Consider the following 14,792-nt stretch of genomic DNA (forward strand, 5'->3'; position numbering starts at 1 on the left):
ATGGGACCTTCTGCCATAGTCACGTCTTCCATAGCTCCGATTTTTTTTTGTATCAGAATAATATCTTGGGCGGTGATCTACCCTCAATAATGTACAACAGTCCCACACGACCTATATTCAGCGTGGCATTTGGAGAACCACCAGGAACTAAACCAAGGCACATATAAAATCAATATAGGTTTTCTTTCTCTCTCTCTCTCTTTCGGGATCCCACTGTATTACTCAAATTTCTCTCCTCATAAAGATGTAAATCTGTGTCCGTGCTAACCACTTCGATTACCATATTCTCTTCCCCTTCTGTGCCTTGTTTCCATCATCTCACTCTTCTCACTTCTTTTTCTTTTCCTTCTCTCCGTCCTTCTCGTTTTTTCTCTCTTATCACCCAAATTACAAGCTTCCCATTCCAGGAAACCTCGCCCCAAAAACTCGTTGTTATCAGTTTCTGCTCTTTTTACGGGGAAGAAGAAAAAGAAGAAGCAAAATGACGATTCACGTTGGCATCGATATTGGTACAACTTCGGCAAAGTGTTGTGCAAGAAAGGGGAATGAGTGAGAATACTAGAATCGATTCTAGGAACTGCTGAATTGTTTTTTTCCAGAGTGGTTTTGGAGATCAAGCAGATTTATGAAAAGGAGGGAACGGAAAACGAAGAGAACGGAATGCAAAATCCAAAACTGATATTGAAAACTGTGATGGGGTTGTTAGAGGTACTAACCGATTTTTGAAATTCCGGACAATTCTCAACAGTAAAAAGTTTAAATCATTGCCCATGAAATTTTCTACATTTTGATACAACATTTATGTTTCCAGCTAAATTTTTAAAAAAGTTATGCACCTTTAAATTGGTTGGAAAGGCGATCTACCACTTGGCTCTCATTCGGGTTTCTGGAATTTCAGAAACTTTTGATAACAAACTTTTTATATCTTCTTGAAGCCATTAAATCTGTAGCACTTTCAGAAATCGACAGCCTTCTTTTTCAGAAAATCCAATCCCAAATTCAACACGAAAATCTTCAAATTTCCGACATTTGGACATGCGGACAAATGCATGGAATCGTTTTTTGGAACCAAGATTCCATTGCAGATTTGGGTTAGTTTTTCTATTCATCAATTAACGTAAAACCTGTAATAGAAGGGTCTTTTAACTTTTAACTTTGAGCAGCGTTTTATTGGTTCCTGTCAAAGATATCAAAAATTTGTCTACCGATGAAATATTTATCATAGTATCACCAATATTTTATCAGTTAACAACTTTTTGATATCTTTCACAGGAATCAAGATAATTGAGCTCAAAGTTAGATGACCATTCTAATACAGCCACGATATCCCCAATCTAGCTTCAGATTCTCTAATCCATTCTTCTCTCTATAATTGGACCTACAGTATTCCTTCTGATTTCTTGAAGAGCCTTCCAAAATGGGATTATGGAGAATTGCATCCCGGATTTGGTTTGGTCACAATCGCTTGGCTTTATCATTCTGATAAGGATTTGTTGAAGGTACAAAAATTTCGAAAATTATTTGAAAATTCTTTAGTTTGATTCAAAAAAACCTCTTCCAGAATTTCAATCGATGCGGAACGATTATGGATCTTTTCCTGACTTATCTCACACAAAACTCTCAAACGTTTATCAGTCATCACAACGCCCATAGTTGGGGTTACTGTACTCGAGAAGGCACTTGGCAGAATGAAACCCATGAAATTATTCCTAGTTGGATTCGTATTCCAAAAATCACAAAGAACTGTTCAGAAGTTGTGGGAGCTTGGAATAAAATCCAGTGCCACGTCCCTTCTGGTGACCTTCAAGCATCTGTTGCATCACTCGAATACTTTGAGAACACTGCTTGTTAGTTTTTAAAAATTTTCATATCATAATGCCTAAAAATTTCCAGATATAATTCTAGGAACTTCTGCTCAATTGTGTTGTCTTGTGGACCCGAATCAGCTCGAGACTACCGTACTACCACCTACAGTGGTTCAACTACCGTACTCCGAAAAGAAGCATCTGATTGCTGGGTGTGCAATGAATGGAGGGAATGCTCTAAAATCGATGCTCAAAGTATGCTAAATCAATTTTCAGTACTGTATTTTGAGAAAATGTTTTCAGATGCGTAAACCCGAGAATTATTCATCAGACCATCTTCATAAACTTCTTCAGGAACTCGATCATTCACCTCCATCTGATATGCCATCTGATTTACTAATTGACCCGATGTTCATTCCGGAACGAGGTGTTACCAAAAAACTTCTCATCGAGAATATCAAGCCAGAAACGACAGATGAGCAATCGCTGGAAGCCACTCATCAGGGAATCGTCAACAATCTGTTCTATCTATTCCCTATCTCCCTGTTGACCGAATTAAACATCAAACGACTGGCTCTGGTTGGTTCGGCGCAATGTCCACGATTTCGACGTCATATCGAATATGCTAAAAACTTCTCTTTTGTCACACCAAAATCAGAGATTTCGACACCATTCGGTGCTACAAACTTTTCGCAAATTCAATAGAAAAATATCTGGTTTCATTTAGGAGACAATAAATGATTTTTTGCAAACAAATAAATGATATCGATCGTTTAATATTACATGGCCTGTCATCAATATTTAGGCATCATCGGGGCAATCTTAATCAAGGTCTGGCTCTGGGGCTCTGCGTGGTGGTTGTTGTCCTCCACATGGTCCTCCACAATGCTCATCTTGACATCCTCCGGCAGCTCCGGCTGGTGCTCCACCGAACATTCCTGGCACTAAAAATAAATGAAAAGTAATATGAAATGGTCTATGAGTCTGCTTACTTCCAGCTCCCTTCGACTGCAACTTGGTGATCAAGGAAGCAATCTTTGGGTTGTTGGCGTATTTCATGATGTTGGCTGGGTTGCTCATGATGTCCATCAAAGCGGGCATAACCTCTGGATCTTTGAAGGCGGCCATGATGTCTGGATCACTGAAGAGATCCTCCATTCCGGCTCCTGGACCTCCAGCTCCTGGCATACCACCGGCTCCTGGGAATCCACCTGGCATTCCACCGGCTCCTGGGAATCCTCCAGGGAATCCTCCTGGGAATGCACCTGGGAACTCATCCTGGCCACCAGCCTCTGCGAAGCGTTTAGCCTCCTCTTCAGCAGCCTTTCTGTTGGCTTCTTGGGCACGACGAACTCGTTCGCGGCGCTCGGCAAGCTCAATCTCGGTCTTTTGACGCTCGACAGCTCGGTTGTACTCTTGAATCTTGTGAGCCTGAAACATAAGAAAATAGTGTCAAAGAGCAGAAAAATATTTTGAGATTTTTGAAAACCGAATATAACAACAATTAGTCAAGTCTCATGATAATGTTGCTCGATCGAAGATTTATTTCTTCAACTACATCTTAGTACACAACGCGCAACCAAAGAGCAAACAGTCTAATCTTCCGAATAATGTTTCTATCATGTCTAATTAAATTCAGTGTATTCCATCAACTTCATTTACAGAAACTTCCGTCCCTATCAATCAATTTCACAGTTGAATCTCTCCAACCAGTTTGTTGAGAAACTCTCAAGATATCTCTTTCTCAACCAGATTTCGCAGTTACGTTGATGCGTTTCGATAAACAAGAAAACGAAAAAAAGAAGAGAAGAAAGAGATATGTGCAAAGAACATCTAGAGCTGAGAAAGAGACGGAAAACGGCCTTTGACTTTCCATTACTCTTTTTTATAAGATTTGCCAAAGAGATCAAAGAGAGAGAGAGAGAGAGAGAGAGAGAGAAATAGAAGATGCCGTAAACACTCTAATGGGGTTATTCACGTAGCGAAAATATGTATTGAAATGCATTTCCGCGCCTTCGAAATTCAATGCATGAGCGTCGCGAAATGTATTTCAATACATATTTTCGCTACATGAATAACCCCATAATAGAGTGCCACCCAAATCAGCAACTTTGAGCTCATATATCTCATTTCCTGTGAAAGATATCAAAAAGGGTCTCAACTGACAAAATGTTAATCCTGATATCAAGAACGTTTTGTCAGTAAACCACTTTAAATATATCATCCAAGAACTGAGAAAAATTGTCTTAAAGTCGAAGTTTTGGAGTGGAGTTCGGTATGAGTGATACAGTAGCTTCTAGGACCAACATTTTGAAATAAACAAAATATCAGATTGTCTATCTGAGTGAATGGGTGACAACCAATAAGTTATGAGTTACCACTACCCAATATCCTATCAAATTGCATTCGTCTGAAATGCATACTGATACACTGAAAACGTCACTCCCAAAAGCTTTTGTGTAGTGTGAAGATACATCCAACCGAAAAGTAAAAAGAAACAACAGCTGCGTTCTCTCGAGAGAGCAACAAGGAAATCAAGGAAGAAAAGAGAAGAAGACGCTTGCTCTTCTTCTTCTTTTTTCTCTGCATATGTATCGAATCAGAGATAACTCTATATCTCTTCTCCTCTCTCCCTGATTTTCCCTCCTTCTACTCCATCCTACATCATCATCACAACTCGGCGGGTCCCTCTGCCATCGGCACCGCCTTTCTCAACCTTCTCTATATTTATTCTGAATTTCGAAAACGAACCTATTGCGCGAACCCAAACACATCTAACATTTTTTAAATCTTTTTTATTTACTCCCCTCCCCCACCTCGAAATCATACGGATATATAAGTTTGCTGCCCCGCTTGTGGCGACAGCATTTATTTGATCTATATCAATACTGTACACCTATGTGCTATCCCCTACTAAATGTTTAAATTTTATTCTATATTCATCTTATTGCTCTTTTTGAGCAAATGCTTGGGTGAGGAGCTCAGCGAACAGAACTAAAAGCAAAACGAGAATCCTTTTAGCCGGTCCGACCATCATTATCACCGGTCCAGCAGAAGAGAATCCCGCCAAGATTGAATTACTTGGTCATTATGTTCCGGAGTCTATTTTGAAAAGTGAGTGGTTGATTATAAACTCCTGTTCTCGCCGCGTTCTCGGTACATTCATCCCCACCAAAGACGAGGCTCTCCGAGAGATCTTTCTCATAACACATCTGTTTTACAAACCGCCCACTCCTGCTCTGTGAGCAACACAACACGAAACTACTGCGAAAAGTTTAGGGTGATACCTCCCCAATCAATCTTTTCGACAGCCTAGCAGACCACTCGCTAACAAACAACAACAAAATTAAAATGATTGTTTTTTTAAGATGTTCAATCAACAAAGTCGGATGTTCTCATTTACAATTCTGATGACATCAATGACTCATTGATCGGAACGACAGGAAACATTCAAGAAATCAATGGTGTCTCTTTGAACAAGAATGTTTCGACTGTTGCATTCACCAAAAACTCGATTGAAGAATTGGATGAAGGACGTGAAGCTCTGGAGATCTTGCTCAGAACTGAACGTGCTCTTTACGTTATTGAATTCGAAAAGAGCAGTTCCTATTGGCCAGAACACGCTGATTGCTGGGCAACCTCATCTGTCGAATCGGAATGTGAAAATACCGTGTGGCTATGCAATAAGGTCTTTAAGGATTCAACCCCATGAATGAAACTTGTTTGTTTTTAGGCTATGGCTGATATCCCGCTTGAGATTTCGATTGAGAAGACACTAGTCGAGAAAATTTCTTCGGTTCCAATTTCCTCGTTTTTCCTCGTCAGTGCGGCTTCCAAGAAACATGACATGAAAAAAGTAAGTTCTTCTGGATTTTCTAACTTCAACTAGCTCGTTTTCAGATGGAAGAAGAACTGGAGAACGAAATTCAAGATATCGTTGAAAAATCTATGAAGACGGTTGAAAAAAGGAAAAAAGACTTGGATGACGACGATGATGATGATGACAATGAGTTTGACAACAAGCATGACCCAAAACGTGATCATCGCCTTCATTGCAAATACCGCAAAACTTGCTATGAAACTGGAAAGCGGGGACTCATTGAGCCGTATGACTTCTCATTCGATCACATTTTCCATTTCTGGAGAGCCCCTGCAACTCAACAGCACCATCTTCCGAAAACCGAAGATGCTGACCAGGATGGAGTGCCAGACTCAGAAGACGACGATGTCAATCTTGCCGATCGCAAACTAGTATGCAAGTACCGAACTGCTTGCTACAAAGAGCATAACATTCCATTGAGTGACAAGCAACAGGAACGCGAGAGAAGTTTTATGTCTGCCAAACTCCAGGTGCCACAAGGAAAAAAACGTACTCTGAAAGATATTGCCGCGAAGGCTGTCAGTGGAGTCAAGGAGAGAGAAGAAGAAGTGAAAACCCGTCCATTGCCAAAGTCATTGATTGTTGAGAAAAAGCTTCAGGAAATCGAAAATCAGTTGCAAAAGAAGTTAGATTGCAAATACAGAAAAACTTGCTATGAAACTGGAAAGCTTCCTGATATCGAAGAATCTAGCTTTTCGATTCCGTTCCTGTACTCTGAATCCAAAAATGAGGACGACGACGATGAAGATGAGCAGAAGCCATTCTCAGAGATGGAAGACTTGGAAAGGAAGCATTACTGCAAATACCGCAAATCATGCTACGAAAGTGGAAAGAAACCAGAAATCGAGAATGAATTGGTCATCGAATCATTCCGTGATATTCTGGATATGCCGGACGTCGTGGAAACAAGAAAGCTGACTCTTCAAGAGCGTTGCAAGTACCGAAAATCGTGCTATGAAACTGGACTTCTTCCCGATCTTAGCCGCGATGACGAGCACATTGAGAAAGCCATCAACAAGGAAGTTAGTTCTGTGGTGCCTTCTACTGTACAAGATTTGAAGACATTGTGCAAGTATCGTAAATCTTGTTACCAGGAAATCAGTGAATCTTCGAGCGCTGATATTGTTCAAACAATCAGAAAGCGAAGACTGATTGAGAAGGAGGTCAGAAAGAGAAGAACGAGACGTCATCGACGACTTCACAAACGCCGTGCAATGATGACCAGATATGGAATGACAACTGGATCAGCTAGTAAATACGACAAAGTTGAGAAGACCCAAAAGGAGTTGCAAGACATAGCCGATGCCAGAGAATACCGAAAAGATGCACCAGCACCCAAATCTGTTAAAATTCAAGGAAAGAAGAAGGCGGAAAAGGTCGTCAAAGAAGTTGTAGATCAAAAGATTGTTGATGCCGCTGAAGCTCAACAAGACAATTCTGCCGAAGACGAGAAAGAGGCAGAACCGGAACCGGAACCACTCAAACAAAAGAAGGGTAAGAGAAGCTTGAGGAAAGTAAGAGAACCAGAACCCGAGGTCGAAGATATTCCCGAGCCAGAACCGGTGAAAAAACAGAAAAAGAGTTCAAAGAAGATCAAGGAGCCAGAGCCAGAAGATGAGCAAAAGGAGGAAGAGCCAAAACCTCAGCCAGTAAAAAAGACCAAGAAGAGTTTGAAGAAAGTGACTCCAGTTGATCCAGATGACGACGACGACGTTCCAGTACCAGTACCAGTTCCAGTCCCTGTTCCAGTGTCAGTGAAGACTGATAACAAAAAGAAGCAGGAACAACCAGCACCCGAAGATGATGACGACGATGAACCAGTCCCAGACCATCCAGCTGCGCAAGTGTCTGTTAAAACATCGAGCTCGAAGAGCGCTTCTGATGCTGATGATGATGACGACGACAAGGACGGCAATGAGTTCGACAACCAGCATGATCCGAAACGTGATCATCGCTTGCATTGCAAATATCGCAAAACTTGCTATGAGACTGGAAAGCGGGGACTCATTGAGCAGTATGACTTCTCACTTTGGCACCTTGTACACTTCTGGGCTGCTCCACCATCACAACAGCATCATAACTACGGAAAACAAAAGGATTCGGACGGTGATGGTGTTCCAGATATCGAAGATAAAGATGCAGCAATGGCAGATCGGAAGCTTTCCTGTAAATATCGTCCATCATGCTATGAGAAGTACGATATTCCAGTTGGAGAGAAGATTGTGGAAAGAGAACAGAAGAGAACAGTGAAATCCGATTCTGCAGAGGATGATGACGATGACGATGAAATTGAAAGGAAGATTGATCCAAATGCAGCTGATCGCCGTCTCGAGTGCAAATATCGTAGATCATGCTACGATAGTGGAGTACTCCCGACAATTCAGCAATGGAGCGATGCTCCCACCCTTTCCGAAACAATTGACACCAACTCCAAGAACATGAAATTCCAAAAGTGCAAGTATCGTAAATCTTGTTATGAGGCCGAAGGAATCAATGATAAGGAAGAGAACGCTGCTGAAAACAAAGAAGACCTGAAGAAACCACACATTCAAGAGAAGATGAAGCCAGTTGAAGCGTCAAAAGATCGTCATCACCATCAATCCAAACACAGTAAGAAGAAGCATCAAGAGCCAGAAGATAGCGATGAGGACGACGATGATGATAAGGAAGAAGAGCAAAAAGAAAAACAGAAGAAGAACAAGGAAGAGAAGAAAGAAGAAACTAAGATTCACAAGCAAACCGATAAGGAGACCTTAGAACAAGAAGGAAGAGAGGTCGCATTGTCTGTTGCAGAAAAGAGTAATTGCAAATACCGTAAATCGTGTTATGCTTCTGTTGAACCAAAAACAACTAAACAAGATCACTCTGGAACCATGGCCAGGAGAGGTAAGCGTTTTTCAGTCGCTTCTAGAACTTTACAAAAAGAATTTCAGACGGAAGCGGTCAGAAGTGCCACATCTACTACTTGTCATGTCGTGAGGCAATGGGTCTTCCTCCAAAGGAAAAAGCTCCGATGGGTCCGAATGGCAAGCGGTTGTGTCGCAAAGTGAAGAAAGACAACTGATTTTCTGATCTCATTTTGTTCTTCCAATCCCTGTGTGTTCCTTTCTCTATACTGTAGAGTTATGATTTCTAGAACTGGCCGAGTCTAAAGTCTATCGGTCCTAACTATCATTTTTGTAATTATTCAGCCAAGAATGATACTGTAGAACTTCTCTTAAATAAAGCATTTCTCGCAGTCTTATCAAAAGTTTCGACTCGTAACTTACATTTGGTTCAACCTCTTTGAGCCACTCGTTTGCATCATCATCATAATCAAGTTTGCAAGCAGTAGCCAAATCGGTCTTGGCCTCGACCCATTTTCCGAGAAGACGGTTGGCGCGTCCACGGAATTTGTATCCTTGAGCAGAGTCTGGATTGATCGAAATGGCTTTGTCGCAATCAGCGATGGCTGCGATTGGGCGCTTCAATTTGAGGAGCACACTGAAAAATATCGTTTTCTAATTATTGAATAAAGTTTTCTGCTACCTTGCTCTCTTGGCATGGAGCATAGCCGATCCTGGGTTGGCTTCGATAGCAGCCGTGAAATGGGTGAGAGCCGCGTCGAAATCTCCGTTGCCCAACGCCTCTTGAGCTTTTCCTCTCTCTTCAGAAGCTTTCTCAACGTCTTCATCAGATGGAGCTTTGTTGGAATCTCCCATCGGAAGAGCAACAGCCTCTTCTGGCTCGATAACTCCCTCATTGTCGATTTCTGGGAATGGAATCTCAGCTGGTTTTGGAATTTCCGGTTCAGCAGGCTTCTCTTCCCTCTTCTCTTCTTTCTTATCTCCACCCATTGGGCACTTTCCTTCCGGAGCTGGAGTCTCCGGCTTTGGTGGAAGAGTGGCTCCAAGACTGCAAAATCCATCTTATCAGAATAATAATTGAACAAACTCACGAGACAAGGTAGTCTCTGAAGAAACCAAACTCCGGGGAGTGAAGAATTGCCGGATTCGATTGGCACATGCCAATGAATTGCTTGAGCAGAGCGACGTGGTCCATTCTGAAATCGATTTAATGATGAAACAGAAAAAAACGAACATCTGAGAGTAAGAATCAATTGAAAATCGAATTCGTTTAGAAACGATTAAATAGGTAAACATCGAATCATTGCTGAAGAGACACGTGATGAAGATGGTTTACCAGCGCTCCTAAAAACGAAGTGCGCCGAGAAACTAGAGAAGTTCGGCATAAACTGAAGGATCTATTACATTCTAATTGTCATAGAAGTGAGAGAGAATGTGTCTTCTCGATTGAAATCCCCGCCAAATAAGGCGTTCTCGAGAATTTTCGATGTCACAAAACCTGAAAAAAACACATGCGGTGTGCACTTGTGCGTAATGTCTGGCGCCAATTGTGCAATAACTCAGTGTTTAAAATTCGCGCCTTTTTCTTTTGTCGCCAAAAAAATTTCCGGATTTTTCTTTCCAAATTTTTTTTCTCCATTTTCTAGCAGTCCCATTATGTTTCGAAATAAGCCGAGTATCAAAAACAGATAGAAATAGAAAGTTGCGAAACTCGGAAGAAACTATGTTGTGCAAACAGATAGCTCTAAACCAGAAGCACAAGTTCAAAGAATTATTTTGTTCAAACTTTCTTTAGTGATTGCAAATATTCAAACTTTTCGAAAATTTTACGATTAAATTATCATCTTGAGGAGACACTGGTTATACAAAGAGTTCAATTTCTACAGTAATTTCTGAAGGAACATTCACCGACGGCTAAGGGTGTCGACACGAAAACAGTATTTTTATCAAAAACTTTTTTTTTCCAATTTTCCCTTCTGCTTTTTGTCCATGAGACCCATTTCTAGAACTATTTCTCACTAGACCTCATATCCGACATATTATCTCTGTAGAATCGATGTTTTGTATACCCTACACAACCTATAGGTATCTCGATAATGAATCGAAGAGAGAGTCTTCAAGGAATTCCGGATAACAAGACAATGACAAGATTCTTCGTTTTCCTATCGGGTGTCCCCACTAACTGTCTACGTCTCATCAGTTTTCACACTCTCTCATAACAATCCCCAGGAACAGATGAGGACAGTCATCGCGGAAAGCGGGCGGAAAACAGCCCGTTTTGGTTGTTTCGCGTCTCGCTCGTGTGTCTACTATTCAAATAAACTTGGGAATCGATCGTCATTCTGTTCATAGGCGTAGGTAACAACAAAGTGTGAAAATTTTTCGTTTTTTTTGTAAGGCTCACATCCATTAAGGTTTTTTTGCCCAAAGCACTCATGGTTTTGGAAACAATTTTCGCCTACGCTGTCGGTTTTTGATAATTCCAGGATCATGGCATCTCTCTTTCTCGCACGCTCTCTATCTTTTTCTTCTGACTCATTCTCTTTTATCACAAGTTCCCATTGCGAATCGATCAATTTTCATATATTTTCAGTTGTGCAACATGGACGATTTGGCAGACTGTCGTGAAGTTTTCGCTTATTTCGATAGCAAGGGCGATGAGCGAATTTCAGTTCAGCAGGTAATTTTTAACTTTGTTTTTGGGCTTTTCAAGGCAAAAAAATTGTGTTTTCAAAATTTTTTTAAAACATTTGAGATATGTATGTTATGTGTTTGAAAAACATTTTATTAATAACCATATATGAGCGGAAGCCATTGTCGAGTTCGTAAATTAACTGTTTTCCAAAACTACTTGATAAAACATTTTAATTCAAGGTCGGCGATGTTCTCCGTGCTTTGGGTCAAAACCCAACCGAGGCTGAAATCCACCGATGTGTCGGATCCTTCGATAAAGAGGCTCGTTTGTCGTTCGAGGACTTTGTTCCAATTTTCCAATCTGTTTCCAAGAATCGGTAAGTATCTCCTACAAACAAAAGTCAGAAAATTGAATCATTCCATTTTTTAGCGAGAAGCACACTGTAGAAGAGTTCGTTGAAGGATTATCGCACTTTGATAAAGAAGGAAATGGAATGATCAATGTGGCCGAGCTTCGTCATCTCCTCACAACACTCGGTAGGTTTTTCACATTTTTCAAATGTTTCAAACCAGTCGGTTAAGGCCCCTTCGGGGCTAAACCTCCTGGCCTCCGGTCGCCCTCCACCATCATTTACTGAGGTGAAACCAAGGAACGTCTCCAGAAAACTTCAAAAACAAAATTTCGAAAAACCAAAAGTTCGGGCATCAACTAAGACACAATTATGATCTATCTGTCCAGGTTTCAGCTTAATCGGTTAACTTGTAATGGGTGATAAGGTGCGCTACATACATACGCACATACAGAATCTGGTGAATGTTATTAGTAATGATGACGTAAAAATATGTCAACTGAAAATCGTGTTTCCAGGAGAGCGTCTTTCGGACGAAGATGTCGATCAATTGCTCGCCGGGCACAACGATTCCCATGGAAATGTGAATATTTCTGATTTTGTCCGCGCTGTTATGAACTCGTAATTGGCTTGACTCTTCTATTATGTATCATAATGCATCCCAAAATTATTCCTATTTATTCATGGTATCTCTTTTAATTGCTTCCGTCTTTTTCATGTTTTCTCGCTGATTTTTTCCTTACAATTCTCCCCGTTTACAAAAGCATAACAACCAGAGAAGCCTCCATTTATTGTCAGTAGAAAACCTTTAACACAAACTTTGTACTCTTCGAAATAAATCAATGAAAAATGATGTTTATTGATTTTATTGTTGAGCTATTGATTGTCTACACATCCATCGTACCTGTGAAAGTCGGAAAGTCAATCCAATTACTATTATTCCCCTAGTGCGCGTTGTGACCAAAAATATAGTTTGAATTTCGGGGAACCAGGATCTCCTCTGTCCAGAAGCGAAAGAGCTAAATTTTTTTAAAAGTGCATGCGCCTTCAATGTTGTAGCTCGAAACTATTCAATTTTCGTCTGATCCACATTACTCTTTTGTTGATTTTTTTTTAAAAACAGGCAAAATAATCTAATTGTAAGGTACCGTATTAAAGGCGCATGCACTTATTCAAAAAACTTGGCTTTTTCGCTGCTGGATCGACGATGCGCCTTTAAACTATCTTTTCGGTCATCGCCATCAGACTAGAGTAATACTTCAACAGTGAATTTCAGGGAGATGGCAGAACCGGGAGAAAAAGACGCAGAACTATCAACAGGTGGACCAGACACATTCAGTAAAGAAGCTATGGCAATTATGAGTTTACTCGGTGAATGTGGAGTCGAGGAGTTTGACCCACGCGTTGTTTCAATGCTAATGGATGTGAGTTTCAGAGTAACCAGCCTGTTCACCGCGTCTCCGGCGCTTCAAACAGCTGGCTGGTGCGCCTTCGGCGTTTGACCTTTTTTTCGTTGCTTCGCGACTCACTCTTTTTTTAATGTCACGTCAATTTCTATTTAATTTTCAAGCTTTTCAAAATTCGCGGACAAACTGACAGAGAGAGAGAGAGAACGAGAGAGAGAGAGAGAGAGAAACAAAGAGACGCAACTTCATTTATTTATTATAAGAATGATGATGATGAGTTCAGATGACCTAATTAAATCAGTTTTCTAGGTTCAATACGCAGTCACATCGAAGATTCTTCAAGTTTCCAGTGGACTCTCAAGACACGCCGATAAACAGAAAATCGATTCAGAAGACGTGCAAACGGCAGCCGATATGCTCGGCGTTCTCTCATCGAACGCTCCCGACAGAGAAAAAATTCTACAAATGGCCAACGACAAAAATCAGCAACCACTTCCGCAAATACGACACAACTATGGATTGAAACTACCGAACGATCGATTCTGTCAACTACAACAAAACTTTGTATACAAAGCAGACGATAATAGTCAGCAGTGAGTTTTTTAGATTAAGCATCAGAAATTTCAAATTTTATATTCAGAATGGAAACGCAGCAAGTTGCTCACACCCCACGCATCATCGAGCCACCACAGTCATCAGTCTTGAGGCCCGAGCAAGTCCAGAATATGCTCAAGCGAAGAGCTCCTGATGATGATTTCGATTCATGATTAATATCCCAAATTTTTAGCCCGTCTCCTCTAATCTATTCATTAAATGATCTCTAAAGAAACAAGTCAGAATTTTTATAAATTTATTTTATTCTTTTAGTTAGAACGTTATAAATTATTCCTCATTTCTTCCTCCTGTCACTGCATTCTTAAGCTCACTCGTCGACTCAACAATCTTGTTAGCAGCCATTTTCAAGTGATCGAATCTGCTGGCTACAAATAGTTTTACTCCTTTATTTACGAATCGATGTTGCATTAAAACCTTTTCTAACAACTGGAACCTGACCGGCAGCTTCGGCTCTTTCCGGTGCGATTTGTGGTGCGTCGACGTTCTTAACATGATCATTCAACAATTGCTCAGCTTCTTCCAACTCCTGCTTCAATTGCTCAACACGATCGGCGGTTGATTGCGCATCGCGTTGAATTCTGCATTCTTGCTTACACAATTCGTATTCAGTCAGCTGAAAATTTTTTTTGTTTTTTGACTTTTGGATTACTGTACTTCTTACCGGTTTTGGAGCAGCTGGGACTTTCTGAACGTACACAACTTTTTGTACTACTTTCTGGGCCTTTGGTTTCTTGGACTCTCCAAAACTGCTAAAAGCTAAAAGTAGGAATGCCAAAATTGCCAAAGACTGCTTCATTCTGAAATTTTCACACTAAAATTTAAAAAAAAAACTCAAAGCTTGAAACAAAAGTGCCTTGGAATTCTAGTGTCTCGTTTGACCTCTATTTATAGACTTAAAATTGAAATAGACGTTGCCTAAAGATGCAAAACAACAAGCACCAAAAACCTTATGACCGTTTACAATTGACGCATGAAGGAAGAGATAGTGTGTACTCCTTGGAGACGCAGAGAAACGATACTGGGCTCAGGTGATTAGGAAAAATGAATGATAACGAAGTTTTTTGAGGTTCTCTTGTTTGTGATTTTCAGTATTGCAGAAGAGAATCAGAAAAACAAGTACACTGTATTTCGAAGATCGGTAGTTTTTCAAGTTGCGAGGAAATGAGTCATTGTCTGATTAGTCTGATTAGACTATGACCTTTTTCGAATTGAAAGTTCTAGAATGTTTAATGTCTTGAGCAGTATTGGGTCGCTAC

At 40.6% G+C, this 14,792-nt stretch overlaps 6 protein-coding genes across 6 annotated transcripts; 4 read left to right on the top strand and 2 right to left on the bottom strand.

The window, feature by feature from the left end:
- Positions 1-481: 481 nt before the first annotated feature.
- On the top strand, positions 482-2,510 carry CBG18255 (the record flags this gene model as incomplete). The annotated part of the gene is made up of 7 exons (XM_002642221.1): positions 482-549; positions 600-708; positions 983-1,091; positions 1,345-1,499; positions 1,562-1,847; positions 1,894-2,060; positions 2,109-2,510. The coding sequence occupies 7 exons, from the start codon at positions 482-484 to the stop codon at positions 2,508-2,510; spliced, it is 1,296 nt and encodes a 431-aa protein (XP_002642267.1).
- Positions 2,511-2,931: 421 nt separating this feature from the next.
- CBG18254 lies at positions 2,932-8,749 on the top strand (the record flags this gene model as incomplete). Its single annotated transcript, XM_045243774.1, has 8 exons — positions 2,932-3,147; positions 3,209-3,212; positions 4,356-4,367; positions 4,767-4,919; positions 5,174-5,493; positions 5,539-5,665; positions 5,695-8,571; positions 8,619-8,749. 8 exons carry the CDS (start codon positions 2,932-2,934, stop codon positions 8,747-8,749), a joined length of 3,840 nt encoding a protein of 1,279 aa, XP_045096424.1.
- Positions 8,750-8,868: 119 nt separating this feature from the next.
- Cbr-hip-1 lies at positions 8,869-9,726 on the bottom strand (the record flags this gene model as incomplete). Its single annotated transcript, XM_045243775.1, has 4 exons — positions 8,869-8,901; positions 8,955-9,168; positions 9,214-9,579; positions 9,623-9,726. 4 exons carry the CDS (start codon positions 9,724-9,726, stop codon positions 8,869-8,871), a joined length of 717 nt encoding a protein of 238 aa, XP_045096423.1.
- A 1,407-nt stretch (positions 9,727-11,133) lies between these two features.
- Cbr-mlc-5 lies at positions 11,134-12,140 on the top strand (the record flags this gene model as incomplete). The annotated part of the gene is made up of 4 exons (XM_002642218.1): positions 11,134-11,211; positions 11,406-11,542; positions 11,596-11,702; positions 12,034-12,140. 4 exons carry the CDS (start codon positions 11,134-11,136, stop codon positions 12,138-12,140), a joined length of 429 nt encoding a protein of 142 aa, XP_002642264.1.
- A 655-nt stretch (positions 12,141-12,795) lies between these two features.
- Positions 12,796-13,688, top strand: Cbr-taf-9 (the record flags this gene model as incomplete). The annotated part of the gene is made up of 3 exons (XM_002642217.1): positions 12,796-12,939; positions 13,231-13,514; positions 13,562-13,688. The coding sequence occupies 3 exons, from the start codon at positions 12,796-12,798 to the stop codon at positions 13,686-13,688; spliced, it is 555 nt and encodes a 184-aa protein (XP_002642263.1).
- Positions 13,689-13,921: 233 nt separating this feature from the next.
- Positions 13,922-14,332, bottom strand: CBG18250 (the record flags this gene model as incomplete). Its single annotated transcript, XM_002642216.2, has 2 exons — positions 13,922-14,149; positions 14,198-14,332. The coding sequence occupies 2 exons, from the start codon at positions 14,330-14,332 to the stop codon at positions 13,922-13,924; spliced, it is 363 nt and encodes a 120-aa protein (XP_002642262.2).
- Between the last annotated feature and the right edge of the window lie 460 nt (positions 14,333-14,792).

Source organism: Caenorhabditis briggsae, assembly GCF_000004555.2.
Source record: "Caenorhabditis briggsae complete genome, chrIII, whole genome shotgun sequence".
NCBI lineage: Eukaryota > Metazoa > Nematoda > Chromadorea > Rhabditida > Rhabditidae > Caenorhabditis > Caenorhabditis briggsae.